Source organism: Indicator indicator, chromosome 29, assembly GCF_027791375.1.
Source record: "Indicator indicator isolate 239-I01 chromosome 29, UM_Iind_1.1, whole genome shotgun sequence".
Lineage (NCBI taxonomy): Eukaryota > Metazoa > Chordata > Aves > Piciformes > Indicatoridae > Indicator > Indicator indicator.
Genome location: NC_072038.1, coordinates 7,767,138 through 7,787,901, shown reverse-complemented (window position 1 = coordinate 7,787,901; position 20,764 = coordinate 7,767,138). Strand labels below are relative to the sequence as shown.

The following is a 20,764-nucleotide window of genomic DNA, read 5'->3' as shown; positions in this document are numbered from 1 at the left end:
CAAACCAACCCAAACCCACCTTAAAAACCAAAACTTGCTGTCAACTGAACCACATTGACACCATTTTAAGTTATTGCTGCCAAAGAGACATCACAAGGCAGGGGGCAGGGGGAGGGCTGGGGGGGTGCTTGCAGTTCTTCGTTCCATTTTTCCTTTTTTTTTTTTTTTGTTTTGTTTTGATTTTTTTTTCCTTTTAAAATCCATTTGAGGCTTAGGATAATTGTGCAATTCCAGCTTCCAGAAGGAAATGGAAGTAAGAGGAGCTGAACGAAACCTTGAAATCAGGGCTGGTTCCTTTGGGGTCTATAGACCAAACCCTGAGGTGAGAAATGCCTCCCCCTGGCCCCTTCCAACCCCCCTCACACCCTGCCCCATGTCCTATGGTCCCAGCTGGCTCCTGTCACCCTGCGCACATGGGGCGAGGGCACAAGTCCTTGTGCACTGGCACCTATGCTTGGATACACACTCACATGGGATGGGGCTGGTGCCAAAGGGGTTTTACTCCATGCCAGGGCACGGTGCTGCAGGCTCAGCCTGTCCCCAATTTGGCACAGCTCTGGCACCGTCTTTGCCCACCCTTTTCTCACAGCCAGCGCAGCCTGGAGCTGTGGCCCCAGCCAGGACCCTCTCAGCCATCAGGAGGCTGTTGGAGGGGCTGAACAGCTGTGCCCTGAAGGAACAGTTAGGGTCCTGGGGGGACCCAGGGCTGCTGTGCCTGCCCCCTGCCCCACCTCACTGCTTCTCCCACAGGGCTCACTTGGCAAGTCACGGGTGGAGATTATTGCTTTATTTAAGTGATTTATTTAAGCTCCAACCTGGCCTGTACCCCCTCAACCCCCCTTCCCCAACCTCTTGCAAACTCCTAAACCTTGCAGCCCCATTCTGACCAGTGGCACGGGGCACAGCACCCATGGGTGGTGGTAGGGTGCCTCTTGGGGTGCCCTTCCTGCAGCACCCACCTCTGTTCCACCTCCCCCACTTCACCGCCCTACCTGAATTGCAGGGGCTTGGCCAGCGTTGTGGGGGGAGTTTGCTCAACCCCCACCCCACAGCCCTTCCACCCCCTGCTTGCACCCAAGGCACTGGGGTGCTGGTCCTGTCCCCCCACCCTTGTGTCCCCCCACCCCCTGGGTTTGGTCTATGGCACTGCAGGTCCCTGCCTCTGGATGGCAGCATGAGGCCAGAGCTGGGGCTTGGAGGGTGTTGTTTTTTTTTTTTTTTTTAATAGAAAGGCTGCAATTACATTGTCTATTTTATCAATACGGGTCATATCTGCTGTATTTTTTAATCAGTGCTGATTTCCATACAGCTCCCAGCATGTGTGTCAAATATCATCAGGCCAATAATAAAGTTTTTAAAATATCTTAAGCTGTTTCCTGCCCAGATCATTGCCCAGCACAGGGGCAGCTGCCAGCTCTTGCCAGACGCTGCACATCAGCCCGGGACTGGGACTGGAGTGGTTGGGAATGGAGACCAGTGATGCTCCAGGGCCAGGCTGATGCTTCCAGCAAAGGAAAACACTGTGGGTGAGAAGGGTTGGGGGGGATTTTATTGCTCATAAATTACTTTTTCTCATTAAAAAATTATTTCAGGTTACATCTTGCAGGTTTCACCAAGCCAGGAGGTGCAACAAAGCCCTAGGGGCAGGCTGGAGCCTGGGTTGACTGTCTGGGGGGGTGCCAGCAGGCATGACCCCCTCACGGGGCTGGAAGAAGATACCGTTGGTCTGCTGGCCAAGGGGGACCCCCAGGCCTGCCCTCATCCTGGGCTGTGAGCCCCCAGCCCTCTCCCACATCACAGCAGAGCCCTTGCCCCATCCTCTCCTTCATCCATTGTCTGTCCCTATATCCATCAGCTCCAGCCCTGGGAGAAGATGAAGCAGCTGGCTGACCAGAGCCCGGCTGGTTCCAGGAGAAGCTGCTTTCCAGTGGTGAAGCTGCAAAAACCATCAAAAGGGACACAGCAGTGATGAGCCATCACTCCATGACTGGGCAAGAGCTCTGCCCACATGGAAACCTACGGGAACTACCCCTGGGAGCAATCTCTGTGCCTGGGTCTTGGCAACTGCTGAACAGGCCATGGTGCACTGGTGGTTAAAAAGTGCAAAACGACAAACACAACGGAAAAGGCAAAAACTCTGAGGGTGCTGCCTGGCACACAGCTGCAGCTCCTGCCTGGAAAAACCTTCTCCCTGTTCCTGGCTCTGGGATGTGACCCTGATGTTGGCACAGCTCAGGGCAAGCAGGAGCCAGGAGCTGTGGGATTGGCCAGGAGGTGGCTTGCTTGTGGGCACGCAACCCCCCCCTGCGATAAGCTTAGCAAGTGTGCATGGAGCTGTAAATTTATCTCTACTCTCTACCTATCTCTCTCTCATGCAGCCCTAGTAATAGAGGAAGAGCAAACAGCCAAGCAAGAGGTCTGGACTGGGACAGTCTGAGGGGAACAGGATGCCACTGCTGGGCACCCTGTGGCCCAAGGCACCCTAAGGCACTCTTAAACAGAGCCCTTGCCTCCAAAAGTGGGTTTCTTAGCTTATATTTTACAGCAGTACCATCACACCCTACTGTACGCAGACCTGGACCTGCAGGAGCTCTGGGCATGGAGCTGGCCCCATCCTGCTGGCAGCATCCCGCTGTCTCCCACTCTGGGGCAGGGGGAGTGGGAGCTGCCTACAGTTCCCACCACCCCTTTGGTTTGCACAGTATCCCTGGTGGCTGGGCAAAGGAGAGCAAGGGAAGCATTTCCCCTCTGCCATTGCTGCAAGGCTGAAGCACAGCTCCCCTCTGGAGAGCTGTTTTCCAGCTGAGGTTGTTCTTCCAACCATGGTGAGCTTCTGCTGGCCCTAAAAGCCAAACTGGCTCTGGGACATGCTGCCATCATGGTTCTGCACAGGCAAAGGACAGGCTACAGGCAGTGGTTTAACCCTTGGCCACCAAGAGGAATGAGCTGGGGCTAGAGGAGAACTAGGGCACTAGCTTTAGCCTTTGGCTTTCAAAGCAGCAGGATTAAATAAATTCTGCCTACAAACAAAGTCCTGGGCAAGCTGGACATGCAGTGGCAAAGAGGAGGAGGTGGCGGCGAGTGCCACGTGGCAGGGTGGGCACCAGTGCTCCCGGATCAGCTGATGAACGGAGCCGAGCGGTCGTTCGTCACCGTTGGCTTCAGCTGGACGTTGGCAAAGGGGTTTCTGCAGAGAAAGAGGAAGGCAGAATTTAGCAGGAGGGATGGTGGCAGTGGGGCCTGCGAGGACAGGGCACCAGTGCAGCGAGTGGCCACCCAGTGAAACCCCCAAAAAGCTTTTGCAGTGGAGTCAAGGTGGTTCTGCTCAAGGTAGATGCTGCACTGGGTACCCCCTGAGCCTGAGCAGGGCTGGTGGCAAGCCTGGAGTGACCAGTCCCATCCCCTCTACCTGCCCAGGTGTTTGGGAAGGTGTTAAGCTTGAGCTGCTTGGCCCTAGGGAGCCATGCCCCCTACTTCTCTCTGCTAAAGCCATGGTAGATGTAGGAGATGAGCTGGCAACGGCTGCTGCAGATAGGATGTTCTCCCACCATGCTTTCCAGCAGGGCTAAAGCTGGGGCTGCAAAGGGGCAGTGTGGCTAGAGCAGCAGCTCCAGTCCCCTCCAGCCTGTGCTTGAACCATTCCCACAGAGGGGAGCACCTTGAGATGACCTGGCTCTGCACTACACTGCTGTAGGGAGCAGGGAGTTACAGCTCCCTGTGCCCACTTTGCCATAGGACATGTGGAGACCTGTGGCCAAGAGCAGAGCTGGCAGCTCTGAGCGGAGTGTTTGTGGAAGCCTTAGAAGCTAAGTACCCAAGCTACATCCACAGCCCAGCTCCCAGCAGACCAGCCTAGTTGATCTGGGCTTTTACCTACCTGGGGTGTCCCCAGTGCTGTCCCCCTGCCACCAGCACTCACCAGCTCCAGCAGCACACTGTGTGGCCAGCCCTGGTACACACAGGTCCTGGAGCTAGGACAGAGGCTGCTGCACTGGGTGCTGTGACAGGGGAAGCACCCTGAGCTGACCCGAGGAGGTCCACTCTGTGCCAGCCTGGCAGAAGGTAACTCCCAGGGAGGAATTCAGGCTGCCATGAGGTTATACATCAGCTGCTTGTGGGTGCACAATCACCCTGGGCTGCCTGGAGCCATTGGCTTCAAACTTGCACCAGGCAATGTGGTCAAGGGAAATACAGAGCACTCCTGCAGCACCCCCACCTCTCTCTAGGGAGCTGCACAATCCCTCTCCTGTTCCAAACAGAGGCAGTGGCTCTGTACCTGCAACAACAAGCCCTGCTCAGCCCTTGGCACACTGCCACAGACCCACACACTGGGTCCCCTAGCCAGGGCACCAGCAGGTCACTGTCATGTGGCAGAGCCCTACCCACACCTCTATCTGGAAAGGACAAAGGGTCAGCAAGACAAAAAGGACCCTGGGGTTAAGCCATGTTAGGAACAGCCATGGTTAGTGGCTACCTCCCCCCTGGACCCCAGCTGCTTGGGGACATCCCCAAGCGTCTCCCACAGGACAGGAGGAAGAGACTGGGCTCCCCCAGGCCCCTGGGAAGAACACTCACTGCCACCCCCAGCCCCTCTCCCCTGCTATCCTTTACCTCTCCCAGTGTGCTTTTGCTTTCCTCAATAATATAAATGTCTTTTGCTTAAAAACAGGATAATTAATTTCCCACCTAATTAATGCAGATTCTTAGATCACTTTCACCCCTGGATGCCAAAAGAGATTCTCAGGACTGGAGGGAAAGGAAAGGTTGCTTTGATGAGTCACCAGGGGTTATTATTTAACTATTTTTGTTCTGGCAGAGAAGAGCTATTAGGACAGGAGCCTGCAGAGCTCCAGCAGCCATGGGGAAAACCAGCTCACGGATCAAAGAAAAACAGGGAAGGGTCTCTCCGGGGCTCTGCAATGCCATCGAGGGCGTTCTTGGCTCCTGGGGAAACTCCTCCATCCCTGCCCTGGGGCCACGGTCAGGACCAGAAGGCTCCTGAGATGTGTCTACAAGCAAAAGAAGCTGCTCAAAAAACTTTACATTAGTGTGGATCTGCCCTGTCCCCGAGGAGAGAGCTGAGGACTAGGCACTGATGGGACAGCAGATGCTGGAGACCTACAACCAAAGAGGCTGGTTATGGGGAGCAGGGAAGCAGCAGGAGCAGCAGCTCAGCATCTGCAGGAAGCGTGGCCCCAGCGAGCTGCCCAGCATGGTGGTGGTGGAGCAAGGAGCCGTGCAGCTGTAGCGCGTTCAGACTGGGAGCTCCCGCCACCAGCCCAGGGACAAGCAATGACCCAGGGAGGGGACACACTTGGCTGGGTGCAGAGAGGGAAGCAGAGCGGTGGCACTGTCCCCGCACAGCCCCGCAGCTGTCACCCACTGCCCAGCACCAGCACACCCAGGGCTCGGCCCCCCCCGAGACCATCAACTTACTAACTATGGGCAGGGGCACCTCAAAACCTGGCCACTTCAACATCGGGGCTGCAAGGGAAAGAGAAGGCAGGTTGGAGGACACTGGGACATGCTCCGACCCCTTGCTGGGAACAGAAGGTGTTGGTTAAGGTGAGGAACCAGGCTAGGAGCCGGCGGCCACCCCGGTGCAAGACGCCCTGCACACAGTGCCTCCAGGCAGAGGAAACAGCAGGAAAAAGAAGGAAAAGGAGGAAGAGTTGTGTTTATCAAGTTGCTGATGCTGCCTGACGGCTCCCTGTGAGGAGGGGAAGGAAGGGCATGGCCAGCCAGCAGCCACCTGCAGAGGACAGGCCAGGCATGGTGGGGGCTACGGAAGGGAGCCGGGTGGCTTCCTTCCCCCCACTCCAGCCCAGCCATCGCTGCTTTCCCACTGCCGCCGTGTTGGGAAAGCACAGCTGCAGCCTGGGCATGCAGCGAGCGGCAGCATCCCCTCAGGACACAGGCAGCCCTGTCCCTTAAACACCTTTAGCTGCTCCCGCTCAGCAAAGCTGTTTAAAGCCTGGGTGGGGGGAGCAGGGAGCCCCCTCACAGCCATGTGATGCCAAGGGGATGGAGAATGGAAAAACAAATTAAAAAAAAACACCAACCAAAAAAACATGGCATGACAATGGGCGATGCAGGCAGGGATGGGCAGCACGCAGGCACAGCAGCCGAAAAAGACACCGAGGCCCAGCTCAATGCAATAAATAAAACTTTTATTCAAACAATAACTCAGTACAGGGCACATTTCTCTCTGGCTTTAAAAAAAAAAAGAAAAAAAAAAGAAAAAAGTTTTTTCAGCACTTTACAATCTCCATACAGGCTTTGCTAGGCTGGGGTTTTCTGTCCTCCCCCCACCCTTTTTTCCCCTCTAACATTCAACCATTCAGCATGAAATATCCTGGGTTAAAAATTGTTAGCAAAATTCAGACATGGATGCAGGAGGGTCTGGTTACAAGGGGCCCGTAGGCAAGTGTATAAAACAAACTCATCCGTGGGTGTGTCTGCATTGCCAGCACTGTCCCAGTAAACAGGCAACGTGAGAGAGGTCTTAAAAATCACATCAGAAAAAGAAAGCGTGAACAGCTTTGCAGCGGAGACAGCCACGGGCACTGAGGGGCTGCAGCCAGGTGTGGCTGCAGGAGCAGAACCCTGGACTGCCAGGGTAGGAGACCTGCCAAGCCCCCCCAGGCACAGCTCAGGAACTGCCTCACTCAAACCCCATTTCAGGGATGCGAGGCACATCCTCGGATGGCTCCGCACCAGCCCTCAGGACTAACGTGAGGTAACAATACCTTGCTACAAAAAATATATATATAGATATAGATATTTATAAAACAACCAGGAGTAACCCTTCCAGGGGGGCTGCCCAGCTGCACCCCACGGCCGGCGAGGGACCCCAGCCAAGAAGCAGCCCTTTCCCTGGGGAGGGAGCTCACCGCCATCTGCTTCTCCCAAAGCCACCGCAGCGGGTGGTGGGATGGAAGCAGATCAGGCCGAGGGGCAGGCCAGGGGCTGCAGCCTCCCATGGCAATGGCATCGCGGGCGCGGGCACCCCGGATGCTCGGTAACAGTACGGACACCAGAGGCCATGCATATTTTGTTCCGGTCTGGGAGGTTTTTGTCCAGGCTCGCGCGAGGCCCCGAGAGGAAGGATAGATAGTGCATCGCTAACGTTCACACAGGAGTACAAAACCAGGGTCCCACTACAGTGTCAACTGCATCCAGGCTGCTTCAAAGTGAGCACAGACTGAGCGGCAGTTTCTGCTCTGAAAAGGCTTCAGAAACAAGGGCACTGTGAACACCGGGGAGGGTGGAGAAGCACCAGTGGTTTTCCTTGAAGATCACAAGAGTTTAAAAATCCCAAAGAAGTCGAGAAAGAGAAACAGAGGAGAAAGGGGAAGAAAAAGAAGAGAAAAGAAAAAAAAGAAAGAAAAAAAAAGGGGGGAAAGAAGCAGAAAGCTCTTCCAAGCAGCAAGGGGCCACCGCTAGCCAAGGTGTCCTCACACCGTTGATACCAAACTGCCACTGCCACTGCGGAACAAAGCAGAGGAGACTGCCAGAGTGGCCAGGACCGCCGGCGCGCACCGTGCCGCAGCACCGTGCCCAGGAGCCCAGCTCCCCAGCACGGCACCACCAGCTCAACCCCTGCCCATCACCGCTTCGCTCACAGCTCGTGCCTGGGGGGCTGAGGTTTAGTCCTGAGAGTGAGATGGGGCAAGCTCCAAGGCAGAGGGGATGGAGACAGAGCTGCCAGCTGGGAGAATGCGCTGGGGAAAGATCTCAAGGGTGCACACTTTCTGTGGCCTCACTGCCTGGGTGCAAGCCCCAGGAGGGATGCTGGAGACACACAACTCTCTCTGAAGGAGCACACAGGGTGTGAGGTCAGGGTGGCCCCAGGACCTGCCCTCCTCAGGAGGTGCTGGGTCACTCCATGCTCATCAAAACCTGCACCGTGTCCTCCACCACACAGCCCCATCCCAGCCACTGCCTGTCTCCTGGGGAACACACGTAAGGGGCCCCATGGCTTATCCTAGAGTCAACATCAACAGTTCACTTTAAGGTAACAACAGGAAGGTGAAGTCTTACCTGCTGACAGACCTTGTCCCATAGTCATCAAGACCCTGTGGAGAGGAAGGGAAGAAGCATGGTGAGGGATGAGGGTCATAGGCTCCAGGTGCCACTGGAGGGTCACATGTACAGACCAAAGTGCATCAGGACCCAGGGATGCTGGGACCAAGAACCAATGCATTTGGAGAGGAAAGGGAGTTATGGAGATGATCTGAATGAGATTTAGACATGGGATTTACACCACTCTTTGGAGCAGGACTTTATCTGGCAAGGCAAGGGAAAGTAACTGCTGGGAGAGCCATGGTCTGCTCTGTCCAGCTCCACTGTGGAGGGCATCTGCCACTTTCAAGATACAAGACACTGAAAAAGAGATTGAACAAGTCTGGGCGAGATCAGTGAAATGTTCTGTGGAAAGAGGTGTTTGTCTGTATTCTCTCCCACCAGAAACCCACAGGATTTTGGATCATTTTCTCCTTCAGCCAGTACTGAACAGCCTTTGCAGCAGGGAAGGACTGCACTGGTCTGATGAGCACATGGAGACCAAGCTTAGAGGATGTCCTTTGAGGACACTGCTCTTCAGGTGAAGATCTGCCCTGGGATACAACCATGGAGCAGCTCTGCTCTCCATGGGACTGCTTCAGAAAGGAGCAGGAATTGTTAGTCCCTGAGCTGGCGATCCACTAGGGATCACAGACATGTTCCCACCATCCCAGGAACACTCACAGTCACCTGCCAAAGGGCTGAATGCTGCATGACCACCTCTACCCCTCCTCATCCCCTCCCCACATCTGTGATCCAGGGAGGCCATCCTGGCTCATCCTACCATAGTTGTTCTGGTGGGGAAGCCCTACCATGCCAGTGGCTCTTGGGTTAAGTTGATCTCATCCACAGATGCAACCTTCCTAATGCATTAATCAAGAAGCCCTGAACTCATTTTGGACTTCCACCAGAACCCTGCTAAGGGTCTGCCCTAGCCCTGCACGCTCACCCCAGTGTCCCCTCACTGGACCATCCCCAGCTTGAATTAGCATGTGCCAGAGAAAATGCTTCCAGCTGCCTGTGAACAGCCTGTTTCTGGTGGGAGGCTCCCATGGAATCAGCAAGTGTTGTCCTTTGGGGGTTTACAGTGCTGGTTTGTGCCATTTGCTCCCCGTACCTTGCCCAGGTGAGCCAAACTGGCCTGTCCTCTCACTGCCTCCCTCCATTCCTGTCCTTCCTCCCCAGGAGAGATGCTCAGTAGAAGATGAGACCCTGGGCAAGGCACATGGGTCACCAGGCAAAACTTGCCCATAAATCCCAAAGGAAACATTGCTTGGGTTTGGACTTACAGCTGTCGACCTAGTGTAAGGCTTGTAGTGAGCGGAGGGAGGTTGGCAGAGGCCACTGGAATAGTCTTTAATTGCACAACCATAGGGCATTAGGTAGTCCTACAAACAATGAACACAGGTTGGAGAGCAGCCCTCCTTCCCCTGCACGTGGTCTACACCATACCAAGAAGATGCTTTTAACACATTCCATCCTTCTGCTGTAAAACCACAGGTGGGTCAGAGATGCTGCCCAGGTCACTGTGCCAGGCTCCAGCAGAGACTAATGCCCAGGGCTTTACTCAAGCATCTCCCATTTATAAATCCCCCCTGAAGTGGAAGAAGCTCCTGTGAACTCACCTGGGAGAAGGCAGGCACGGCCACACTGTACGGCCTCTGCTTGAAGGTGTTGACGCCTTGTGCTGGGAAGGCTTGGGAGCCCATGCCGTAGTCAGGTGGTGGGATGGAGATGTCATCTTTGTCCAGCAAGTTGCCAGTGCTGCTGCTCTTCCCTTGCTGCAGGCTGGGCAGGGAAGATCCAAAGCAGAGCCATCAGCACCAGCCCACTTTAGGCTGAGACCCCCAGGCTGCCCATCCACCCACAACAGGGGACTCCAGGTGGACAACATCCCCTCCCCAGGTTATTCCTAATGACATGCATGGTGTCGGGGGGAAGCAGAATATTCCCATCCCAAGGCCATGAGCTTACCCTGGGAGGGGCATAGGGACCCACCCAGCATGGCACCCATCTGATGTTCCTACCCTGTGTGGACCCTCTCGCTGCCATCACTGTCGAGGACTCGGGTGTAGGAGAAAGGAAACCAGCCCCTCCTGAAAGAGAAAAGCAGGAGATGAAGCCAAACCCCTGGTTATTCATGGAGGACACAGGGGAGGCTGCACTGGGGTGCAGTGCTTCACCAGCATGGCCACAAGACTCACATTTTTGTTTTCTCACTCTCTCCATAGTGCCAGCCGTCCCTGGCTTCTGGCACCAGCAGTGTGATAAGGTCACCTTCCTTGAAGCTCAGGAGGGTGCTGTTATCTCCAGCAGCATGAGAGAAAATGGCCTGAACCCTCGTCCTGCCGTTCCTCTCAAGCCCTGCAGCCATGGAGCTGGAGCGTGGCAGCGTCTTGTTTTCAGCTAGTGGAAGACAGAGACCAATGAGTGCCCCAAGTCCTTCATGCATCCAAGTCCTTGACAGTCTGACATGACCAGGGGCATGACATATCTGCCAGGACACGTCCCTAACCTTGCTGGATTTTACCCAAGGTGCCTATAAACCCATCCCCTTTAATAAGCAGGATCCCAGACAGGGTCAGGCCACAGCTCTTGGCATCACCCACCAACCATGGCAAAGAAAGCAATTAGATCCCTCAAGATTTTCCTCCTGGAAATGCTGTTTGTGAGCCAAACTCCACCCAGCAGAGTCCAGCTCCACTCATTTCCTAACCTCAGATCCAGAGGCATGAGCAGCACTGGACACCAGAGGGATGCTGCTCACCACTGCTCCATCAGCATCCCAATGACCCTGCTCGGCACAGCTGGCATCATGGCACAGCTGGCATCATGGCACAGCTGGCATCATGGCACAGCTGGCAGCCCCCAGAGCCTCACCGGATGCGTAGCTGTTTTTCGGCTGCACGTTTTTGCGAACTGGGAGTGTATTGGAGTAAGAGTCACTCAGCTGCTTCTGAGGCTGGGAAGGAGATAAAGATTTGGGCTGTGCTGGCTTCATCTCAGACCAGTGGTTGTACCCATCACTGTCTGGGCCTGAGACTCCGTTCATCACTGGCATGGCCTCCTGCGCCGACATGCGCTAGGGAGAGAGGAGAGGAGGGGGGAAGACGGAGAATGTCTTCATTAGGGCATCCCAGTGCAGCTCCTGCAGTGGGACGCAGCTCTGGGGAAGGGGGTTCACAGCACACCAGAGCTTCAGCCTGTTGGATTTAGTTCCCCACCAAAGAAAAACTGAGCTGCAGGGAGCACTGGGATCACTCCTATGGTATTTCTGCTGCTCCAAGCTGCCTCAGACCCAAGAAATACCCTCTGAGCTCTACTGCTCTACTGAGACCTTTTTCTGAAGGGCCTTTCATCCCAGGGGTCACTCCAAACACCTTCTGCTATGGTTATTGGGGTACCTCAGTTCAGACCCACAGCTCTGGGATGAGCCTGGCTGGTCAAATGAGTCCAGCTCACGGGTTCCCCAAACCCTTCCTAGGGAGGCCCTGCAGCCCCAGCCCCTCCAGATCTCAGCGACCCAGGCAGCATGGGATGGGACAGGCTGCCCATCCCCATGCCAGGCTCCTTCCCACATGCCAGGGTGGTGCGTGCACAGAGCTGCCCATTCCTTCACATCAATGACAGTCCATGAAAAGGCAACTTGCTGAGGACAATGGTGACACCGGCCTGGGCTTGTCCCTCCAGCTTTGCTCAGAAGAGGAGGACAACTTCCACCACACAGACACTTACTCCTACAAAAGGTGCAAGCTCCGGGGGGACAGGGAGAGGTTTGGCACCAGGGATAGGGTCAGAGATGATGAGGTTGGATTTGGATGTAGACAGAGGGCTGGGCATGATGGTGCCATTGCTGCTGGCAGCCATCTGCTGCATCAGCTGTATAGCGCGGTCCGGGATCTTGTTGGGATCTGAGCAAGACTGCTGCCACAGTGGCAGCTTCTGTGTCAGCATCTCCTTTCCCTGCAACAGAGAAAAAACAAGGCATGAGGACACAGGAGCATGAGGAGACCCCTCAGCTCTGAACTCCTCCCTGGGCAGCACTGTGTGGACTCAAAGCTGGCCTGATCCTGGCCACAAGATTGATCAGCTCCTCTGTGACTGACACAGGTGAGATAACAGGGCAGGAGCTTGCTGCTTCCAGGTTCTGACAAGCAGCAGAGCCAGAAAGGTGTCATGAAAAATGGAAGGGAGGGAAGGAAAAGGTCATTCATCTCTCAGTTTATTCTGAGGTATATCCTGTGTAGGGCAGCTTCATTAGCAGAGAGGCTGAAGGAAGCAGGACAGAGCACCAGGCTCAGCAAGAACCAACCAGAGAAAAATCTGACCAAAAGCTTGGCCACAGGACATGCAGTCACACTGTGCTCTTGCCCAGGTCCTGAGGGATGAGCTTCATGCTTAGAGCTGCTCAGCCCTGATAGCTCTGGCCCTACCACCCTGCAACTAGACCCTGCTGTTGCCAGCCTGTGGGCAGGACACTGGCAGCCACCCACCACTGTGCTCTGAGCATGGGGAGGGGGAGTAAAAGATGGAGCTGAACTTGCCCTTATTCAGCTGACACAGACAAGAATGAGTATTCCACCATGTGACACTGAGGCAGATGTTCCAAAACACCTGATGTTTTCCAGTCAAGCACTATGCAGACCCTAGCCACCTGCCTAAATGTTTCCTTGGGAAGCATGGCATGAGGAGCTGCACAGGAGCAGCTCTGGTGAGCCTGTTGGCTAACTTGCCCGAAGGCTAGCTCACCTGAGGCTCACCCCACAGCAGAGGGTGACCCCACACCTATGCACAGCTTTGCAACCAGTCTCACCTGGAGACATCTCAGTCCTCATACATCAAAACCCCCTCTAAAGACAGTTTCTAAGTCCCAGAACATTTCCCCACTCTCAGCCACCTCGCCACCCAGACCACGGCTGCTGGCAGCATCCTCCAGGAGGGTGTTTTTAGCTGGCACAGCCCACGCTGGCTGCCAGGCTGGTGCAGGGCCAGGCACCCACATCTCACATACACCCACCATGCCCTGTACGAGTCGCCTGCAGAGCTGCAAAAAAAAAAAAAATCACCCTCCATGCAATGCTGCAAGTTTTTGGTTACACTGTGCCACAGCCATGCTGTGAGTGCCAGCACCCTCGTGCCTGCTGATCCCCTATTCCTCAAGGGATTGTTGCTTTTTTTTTTTTCCTCCTCCTGCACTGCAGGAGGAGTTCACATATGCCCAGCACTGATCCAGTCTGCAGCACAGCATTGACTAATCCAAGCTCCTTCTCCTGCTCCCAAGTGCCAAGCATGGTGGTGACAGATGGGTGCTGTGAGCGATGGGGGGTGGCGGTGGGAAACAACCAGAACGAGAGCAGGAGGCTGCGGGAGCAGCGCCGGCATTCCCAACCCTCATCCTGATGGATTCTGCTCTGGGCCGGCACAGGGGGATGCCGTTCCCCAGGCTGGCTGGCAGCAGCTCCGGCCCCTGGCACAGGAGGTAAGATCTGCCTGGGAATGGGCAAGAAGGGGTTTGGAGCAACAGCTTCATCTGTGGTTTAATCCTGTCCTTGCTAAGAGATGAGGGGTAAGGATTGGTGTGAGCCCTCCAGGTGGGCAGCACTGACTCCGACTCCGAGCAGCAATGCTGCTGCTCTCCATTCCTTCTGCTTTGCAACCCACAAGCTGATGTCCAAGGAGCATGTGGAGTCTCTGCTAGGACAAAGCCCTAAGTGACCATGACATGTAAGGGAGAGAAACTCAACCCTGTGCACCTACTGTCAGCTCTCCTGTGCAGGTCACACCATGGAAGGACTGGCACCACCTTTGCATGTTAGATGGTAGGATAAGCTTCCAGACTCTGCCATTGGCACCACCGCATTGGCACTTGAGCAGATCACTGTCAGTCCCCACCTATCTCTGCTTGGAAATGCACAGCAGCACCCATGAGATGTCCTTCCTGGTCAGGGCAGCTCAGGGTGCAGCTGGGAGGGCAGATCTGCCTCTCCCGGCCAGGGAGCACATGTGTCTCCCAGGGTACCTTGTCTGTGGGTCATCCATTGGTATAGAATTATAGAATGGTTTGGGTTGTAAGGAACCTTTAAAGGTCATCTAGCCCAAACCCTGCTGCAGTCAGCAGGGATATCTCCAGCTAGATCAGGTTGCTCAGAGACCTATCCAACTTGACCTGGAACAGTTCTAGGGATGGGGCATCTTCCACCTCTCTTGGTATCACGTGCCAGTGCCTCACCACCCTCACCACTTTCCTTCTCTCTAGTCCAAACCTGCCTCTTTTAGTTTAAATCTACCACTCCTTGCCCCATTGCAACAGGCCCTGCTACAAAGCCTGTTCCCATCTTTCTTATTGGCCCCTTACTAGTACTAGAAGGTCACAAGGAGGTCTCCCATACCTTGCTCTGCCCTGTGAGCCACCAGTTGTGGCTTTCAGAGTGTCCACCTGCTCTATAGGAAGCTGGTGGTGACAAGAGCATCCATCCACCTGGCAACAGGGCAGGGGGACCTGCAGCCCAGTGGCTCCAACTCACCTTGGCATGGTAGGTGATGGCGCTCTTTGCTACTGCACACTGTTTCTCTACCAGGAAGCAGAACCGTCTCCTCTCTTCTGTGAGAGCTGTCTTGTAGCCATCAGAGACGTAGTTTTCCAGCTCACCTTGCTTGTTGCTGATGGCTTCGATGTACTAGAACAGAAAGGAGCAGAGAGGTGGCTGCCTCAGTCCCTTTGCCCACCAAATGCAGGGGACAATGCAGCATCCTCCAAGAGAGAAGTCAGCAGTGCAGCTGTGGGATTGGTGAGGGGGTGGCAGACAGGGTGCCTTCAGGGACGCCCCCCAGCACAGGACAGGCACACAGGAGCCTGCACAGCCCCTCCACCCCGCCCTTACTCATCGGAGGCCCCCGTGCTAGGCGCTGACTCAGCGTGTGGGCTGAGAGCCACGCGGGCGGCAGGACGAGCTGTACCGCAAGCAGCTTCCCTCTCACCAAACGGGCACCGCTGGCAGAGCCCAGGGAGCCTGCCCCCCAGCCCCCCCAGCCCCTACTCGTCCCTCTCAGGCACCGCAGTGCCATGAAATCCAGCCCAGGCTGGAACACCTCCAGCACCCCCTCGTTGCTGAATCGCTCCTTACCGCCCATCAGTGCCCACAAGGATGGGCAGGGCTGGACTGCCAAGGGCTGTGGTGGGACAGGACACGAACTTCATCACACACAACCATGACGTCCAACCATTCTCTAACTCTACCAAGTTGGGGGCTAGCCCATGTCCCTCAGCATCTCTGCCTCTTTGAAATGCCTCCGGGGATGGGGCCTGAATGTGTTTCTGTGCGACCTGTGCTAAATTCTGTGGTCTTGCTCTGGCAGGGGGTTGGGCTTGAAGATACCCAGAGGTTCTCTTCCAACCCCTAACATCCTGTGATCAGCCACATCTAAAGTGTTAGCTTTCAGTTTGCAATTGCCAGTCAGCTGTATGGTAAGTGGTGCAGGGGATGTGTGGACAGGACCTCCCTCCTGGCCACAAGCATCAAGGGGGCTGCCAGGGTGGCCAACCTTTGATCTTAGAATCTTAGAATCCAATCTTAGAATCAGCCAGGTTGGAAGAGACCTCCAAGATCATCCAGTCCAACCTATCACCTAGCCCTATCCAATCAACTAGACTATGGCACTAAGTGCCTCATCCAGGCTTCTCTTGAACATCTCCAGGGATGATGACTCCACCACCTTGCTGGGCAGCACATTCCAATGGGCAATCACTCTCTCTGTGAAGAACTTCCTCCTAACATCCAGCCTAGACCTCCCCTGGCACGTTGCACCCCAGGGCTGTGCCAACACCAGGACCCTTCTCAATGCCAGGCAGACACACCACAGACAGCAGCATGAAGTTGTTCTGCTGGCACAGGCTCCTGCTGTACTTGTGACTTCTGCCAGCATGGTAGAAGCTTTGCCAGTGCCATACAGGGCATGAAAATGGCACACAGAGCTAGGCTGGGGGAACCCAGCAGCTCAGGCTGCTGAATGTGGTACATAGAAGGGTTCCAGAACAATACCCAGGACTGCAGGGCTGCTGCTCAGCCACGCAGTCAGCACCCTGAACACATGGGACATCCCCAGTTGCCAGTGCAGCCACGGTCCCTTGATCCTCTTGAGATGGCCCTAGCTACATTGCACGGAGCTCCCACCCTTGATGTTGCACTGGGAGAGCAGCCACAAAGCCTTTCAGAAGCATCTCTCACTCATTGCTGCTCTGCTCCATGACAGCTCCTTGCCACCAGCTTTTTCTTGGGACAGCAGTTGAAAAGCCACAACCAACCATACAGCCCAGGCACTGCTAAACCTGTTTCAGAAGGTCTGAGCTTCCTTGAGAAGGAAATTAAAAACTGGAAATTCAGGGCCTAAAGCAGCTTTACTTCTTTCTTCATGTTTAACAGTTATTTTTAGCATGCTACAATATTTATTAGCAGACATAAAATGGAACAAACCTCAACAAAAGCAGCAAGATTAAGTGACATCCCAGACTTCAAAGGAGGCTTATTTCAGAGCTGGAGCTCCTACTGCTACCATCCTGCTCAGAGCATCCTCCCTCAAGAACAAACCCTGTGCAGAGCACAGGCCAGACCCATGAGGTTTTGGATTTCCCCACTTGCACCAACATAGGAAAGGAGGTCAAGGAGAAAACAGTAAAAATCCAGTTTGCAACCAACTACCTCATTTCAGGGAGAATTTTTTTCCTCAGATGAGAAAATCCAGTACAAATGCCGGCGTTTTGGGACAGAAATAAATGAAGGGAAGTGAGCTGATGCCACTGGGCACAGAAGCAGAAATAAAGGAGGCATCTGCATCACCTCCAAGTGAAGCTGTGGGGACAGCTGAGCCAGACTGGGCAAGAGAAGAGGGCACAAGGAAAGCCAGCAGCAGGCAGAGAGGCACTGGGAAGAGGCAGCAGCAGCAGCCCTGGGCACGTGCGGGCGAGCAGGAGCAGGCGGCCGTGGGAGGACGCTCGGCACCGGCGGGGAACACATCGCTCCCCGGAGTGGGCTCAGGGCAGCCACCTCCTCCTGGGTATTATTAGCCCCAAGAACAGCACAGGGACACAGCCCAGCAGCATCAGCCTGGCAGCAGCAATGGGTAGCCGAGAGGAAAGGTTGTCCCAGCCTGGAGAGTCAATGGCTCTTCCAGACGCTGGTGCCCCAACCTCTCCAATGCAGTACTTGGGACTGACAGACTTTGTCACCACACCACAGGTAGCAACACCTGGGGCAGACCAAGATCCACTGTCCCCAAACCACTGCACCACAGGCAGGTCCTGAAAGTGTCTCCTTCCCTTCTCTCCTGAGGGAAGCAGTGGGACGATGCTCCCCCACCCCCAGAGCCCTGTTTCTGGAAGGAAACAACCCTGACGGCACCTGAAATAGCAGAGCACACCCTAAACTCACTCTGCTTCATTTACTAACTGGGCCAATCAAGAACAAGAAGGTGAGGAGTGAAACAAGTCCACACTGCCAGCTCTTTTAGTTCAGCAGCACCAGGACCTTCCCCACCACCATCCTGGTTTCCCCAGGTAAGACAGAGCCATGCCCCAGGTACAGTCCCCAGGCAGGACCCAGCTCCAGTCCCCAACACACCACAATGGGGCAGGGGGGAATTCTTCCTTCCCTGAGCCGTGTCAGATTTTCAATCACGATTGAAACACACAACTTGAAGCCTTGTTTTACATCCCTGATTCCCATCTCCCTCCTCAGGTACACTGGTAATTACTTTGCTGAAGGCAGGCTCGCCTTCATGGCTGCAGCCTGTTGGAACATGTCGGTTTGCAAGCACAGAAGCCTGTGCTCTAAATTTAGTATTCTCAGCACTTTATATACTTTATGTAAATATGCCTGACGTGCCATTGATTTATTCACAGCCTTGATTTTTTTTTCTTTTCTTTTCACATATATATATTTCTTTTTAACAGGTTTTTACATGACAAAATGGCCAGCAACGCTACTTGCTTGCTAGAGAGAGTTTTGGGTTAGGATTTGCTCAAAATGACAATTGGGCTTTCAACTGAGGGCACAAAAAGACAATTTAAATACAAACCCTGTGGAATGTGACAGATGCACAGGGGAAAGGAACAGGCAAAGCAGGATGTTAAGATCTCACTACTCTATGCCAAGGAGAAGTGTTGGCTTTGATTGTTGAGCAGTGCTTTACCTGTGGGTCAGGTGCCTGTCAGGGTCATGGCTGCTGCTCACAGCTCCTCTGCCCAGGGATGGGGGGGGATCTTGCATCTACTCCCCACATCTTGAACCCCAGCCAAATGCATTTCCCAGATTAGCACTACCTGATAACTGGTTTAAGGGCCAGAGGAAGGTGCCTCTGTGCCAGTCTCTGCATGCTTGGGCTCCACAGCTCAGCAGCATCCCCTCCAAAGAGCACACCAACAAGCATACACTGCCCAAGCACTGCTTTTTAAATGCAGACCTTGATTTAGGCTGTCAGCTTCAAAGTCAGATTTTAAGCATCATAAAATTCTCAGTTTAAAGGAGAAAAAAAACCCACCAATATAACCATTTGCAACTGCAGCTCCCAGAGGGGCAGGGAGTTGGCCAGGGTGGTGCTTGAGGTGACCATGCCGAGAGCCAGCGCACACGCTGGAGCCACCCAACAGCTCCAGAAACCTTTTCTGGGTTTCTAGGTTGGAGAGGCCTCAAATAACTCCCCCGTGCCCCCCCACCTCTGAACACATCCACTTCCAATTCACCAGGAGCTGCTGACCTAATTAACAATGTCAGCACGAGGCAGCGCTGGGCACAGCCGGACCAAGGGCTTGGCTTAAGATGCTGCCACGGCTCAGTGCCGAGAGCCAGAAGAGCCTGGGCTCCTGCCTGGCCCAGGGAGGCAGTGATCCTGGGGAGGAGGAGTCTGGTCACTGCAGCCCTAGCTGCCCCAGGGGTGGTGGCTCAGCCAGAGACCCCCCAAGTTCAACCTCTCCTGGCTGCCTTATGCTTGGGAATTGACTGATGCTGGAGCAAAGCTCTGGCCATGCAGGGTCCAGCTAAAGCTGGGCAATCTGCAGAAGCCACAGCAAGCTTCCCCAAAGGGTCAGACGGTAAATGAGGGACAACAAAACATGAAAGAAGAAACAAGATGCTGCAAAATCCCCAGCTCAAACAGTCAATGTCAGCCCTGGCACAGGGCACACAAAAGCCCTGCTGCTTACACTAACACCTTCCCTGTGCCACTCCAAAGCTGACAGCTGGAGGTGTGTGAAGATGAAAGAACAGCCAAGAAATGTCAGGACCTGAGCACTTTTCAAGTGCATGCTACTGTCAGTGCAGTTATTGTAGGTGAAACTGCAACATCATTACTGAACTTCAGTCAAGCCTTTAATAATCAACCATCCTTCATGGATAAAAACTAGTTCAAACTGTTCTATCCAAGTCAAGAGCACGCAAACTGCTACAAAAATGAGCCAAGGGCAATGCTAATCACTACTGCACTGAGCATGACTGAAGAAAACATCATTACAGACCTTTATCAGGCATAAGATGCGTTTGCCAGTGCTAGTAACAGAGTGAGGGACCAGTTCCAGGGACAAGAGATTCAAGAACAGGTAAAAGCCTTCCTGGGGTCCCCCACCTGATCACTGTGGGCACAGTGAGAGTTCTGAGACAAGAAAACCAGCAACACCACAGGGGAGCATGTGGTGCACATGCTTCCAGCTGGCATTGGGAGTGATGCTGACCAAGGAGGGAATGATGCCTCTATACTGGCTCTGATCAGCAGGCTCTCATCTTCCACAGAGCAGTAAGGAAAAGATACAATGATAAGAGGGGAAGAGAAAGGACTTTGCCAGACTGATGCAGTAGGCTGAAATACCTGGAAGGAATGAACACCAAGAGAAGGGAGGATTTATTTAGTGAACCACAAGGGAGAATGATTAGAAAGTAATGGGATAAAAATAAGAATGAAGTTAGGCTGATTAACAGAGGAAGGACATCTAAGCTGTTGAAAAGACTCAAGGAAAAAAATGCTGAAACCCTACCACAGCACATAGCCAAACCAAGGGGGGAAAAAAAGCAACCTGGGGATCCTCAGTCCTGATGGCTCCTGGGGAAGGGGACAATTTTCGCTCATTCCCAGAATTTACTCCTTTGTGTGGAAGCTGGTGGACCCTGGAGGTGACTCAGGGAAGATGCCATCCCCTCCTGTCTCCCTCCAACCTCCACCACTGACCAAGTGTGTTACAGATGGAAGAGAAGGTTGATTTGTTTAGCCAGAGTGATTCTGTATTCAAGCCCTAGCATGTGAGCAGCTCTTCCTATCAGAACAAGGCCAGGAAGGAGATGAGGGCTTGGAAACAAGCCGGAGGTGGCCCAACATCTCTTGTAATAAGGCAAAATAAAGCAACAGACCAAACCCTCTTCTGCATTAGAAAACTTCTATGTGTGTCACCATGGGAGCCAAGAGATGTCACTGCCTTTTGCAAGGCCAAAGCACCAGAAAGCCATGGCATCCCCTGCTGCTGCTGTTGGATGGCTTCTGTGCACCTGCCACATGGCCACCCCAAAGCTCTGCACCTTTCCCAGGGAGAAGACAACCTTTCTCTGTCCTACACAAGCACCAACACCTCCAGCCAAGAAGATCTTCCAGTGCTGGCACTGTGCTGTCCACCAGCCTCCTCCACCCTGCAGCCAAACGTCTCCTCCGGACGCTGCCGACCTGA

The 20,764-nt window shown here is 54.2% G+C and overlaps 1 protein-coding gene across 7 annotated transcripts in view; it reads right to left on the bottom strand.

Moving 5' to 3' along the window:
- Nucleotides 1–1,222: 1,222 nt before the first annotated feature.
- The window catches only part of BAIAP2 (BAR/IMD domain containing adaptor protein 2), a 50,725-nt gene continuing 31,183 nt past the window's right edge, over nt 1,223–20,764 (bottom strand). For 2 of the 7 annotated variants that reach the window (XM_054393997.1, XM_054394000.1), the window contains exons 7-14: nt 14,589–14,741; nt 11,800–12,027; nt 10,945–11,146; nt 10,269–10,470; nt 10,092–10,160; nt 9,690–9,852; nt 8,044–8,078; nt 7,433–7,488 (exon numbers count right to left, since the gene is read on the bottom strand). In XM_054393997.1, coding sequence (XP_054249972.1) covers nt 7,458–7,488; nt 8,044–8,078; nt 9,690–9,852; nt 10,092–10,160; nt 10,269–10,470; nt 10,945–11,146; nt 11,800–12,027; nt 14,589–14,741 — 1,083 coding nt within the window. In that variant the 3' untranslated portion in view covers nt 7,433–7,457. Of the gene's footprint in view, nt 3,188–4,991; nt 5,010–5,436; nt 5,485–7,432; nt 7,489–8,043; nt 8,079–9,689; nt 9,853–10,091; nt 10,161–10,268; nt 10,471–10,944; nt 11,147–11,799; nt 12,028–14,588; nt 14,742–20,764 lie in introns of those variants that run through there. The other 5 variants (XM_054393998.1, XM_054393999.1, XM_054393996.1 and 2 more) reach the window with 5 other exon arrangements.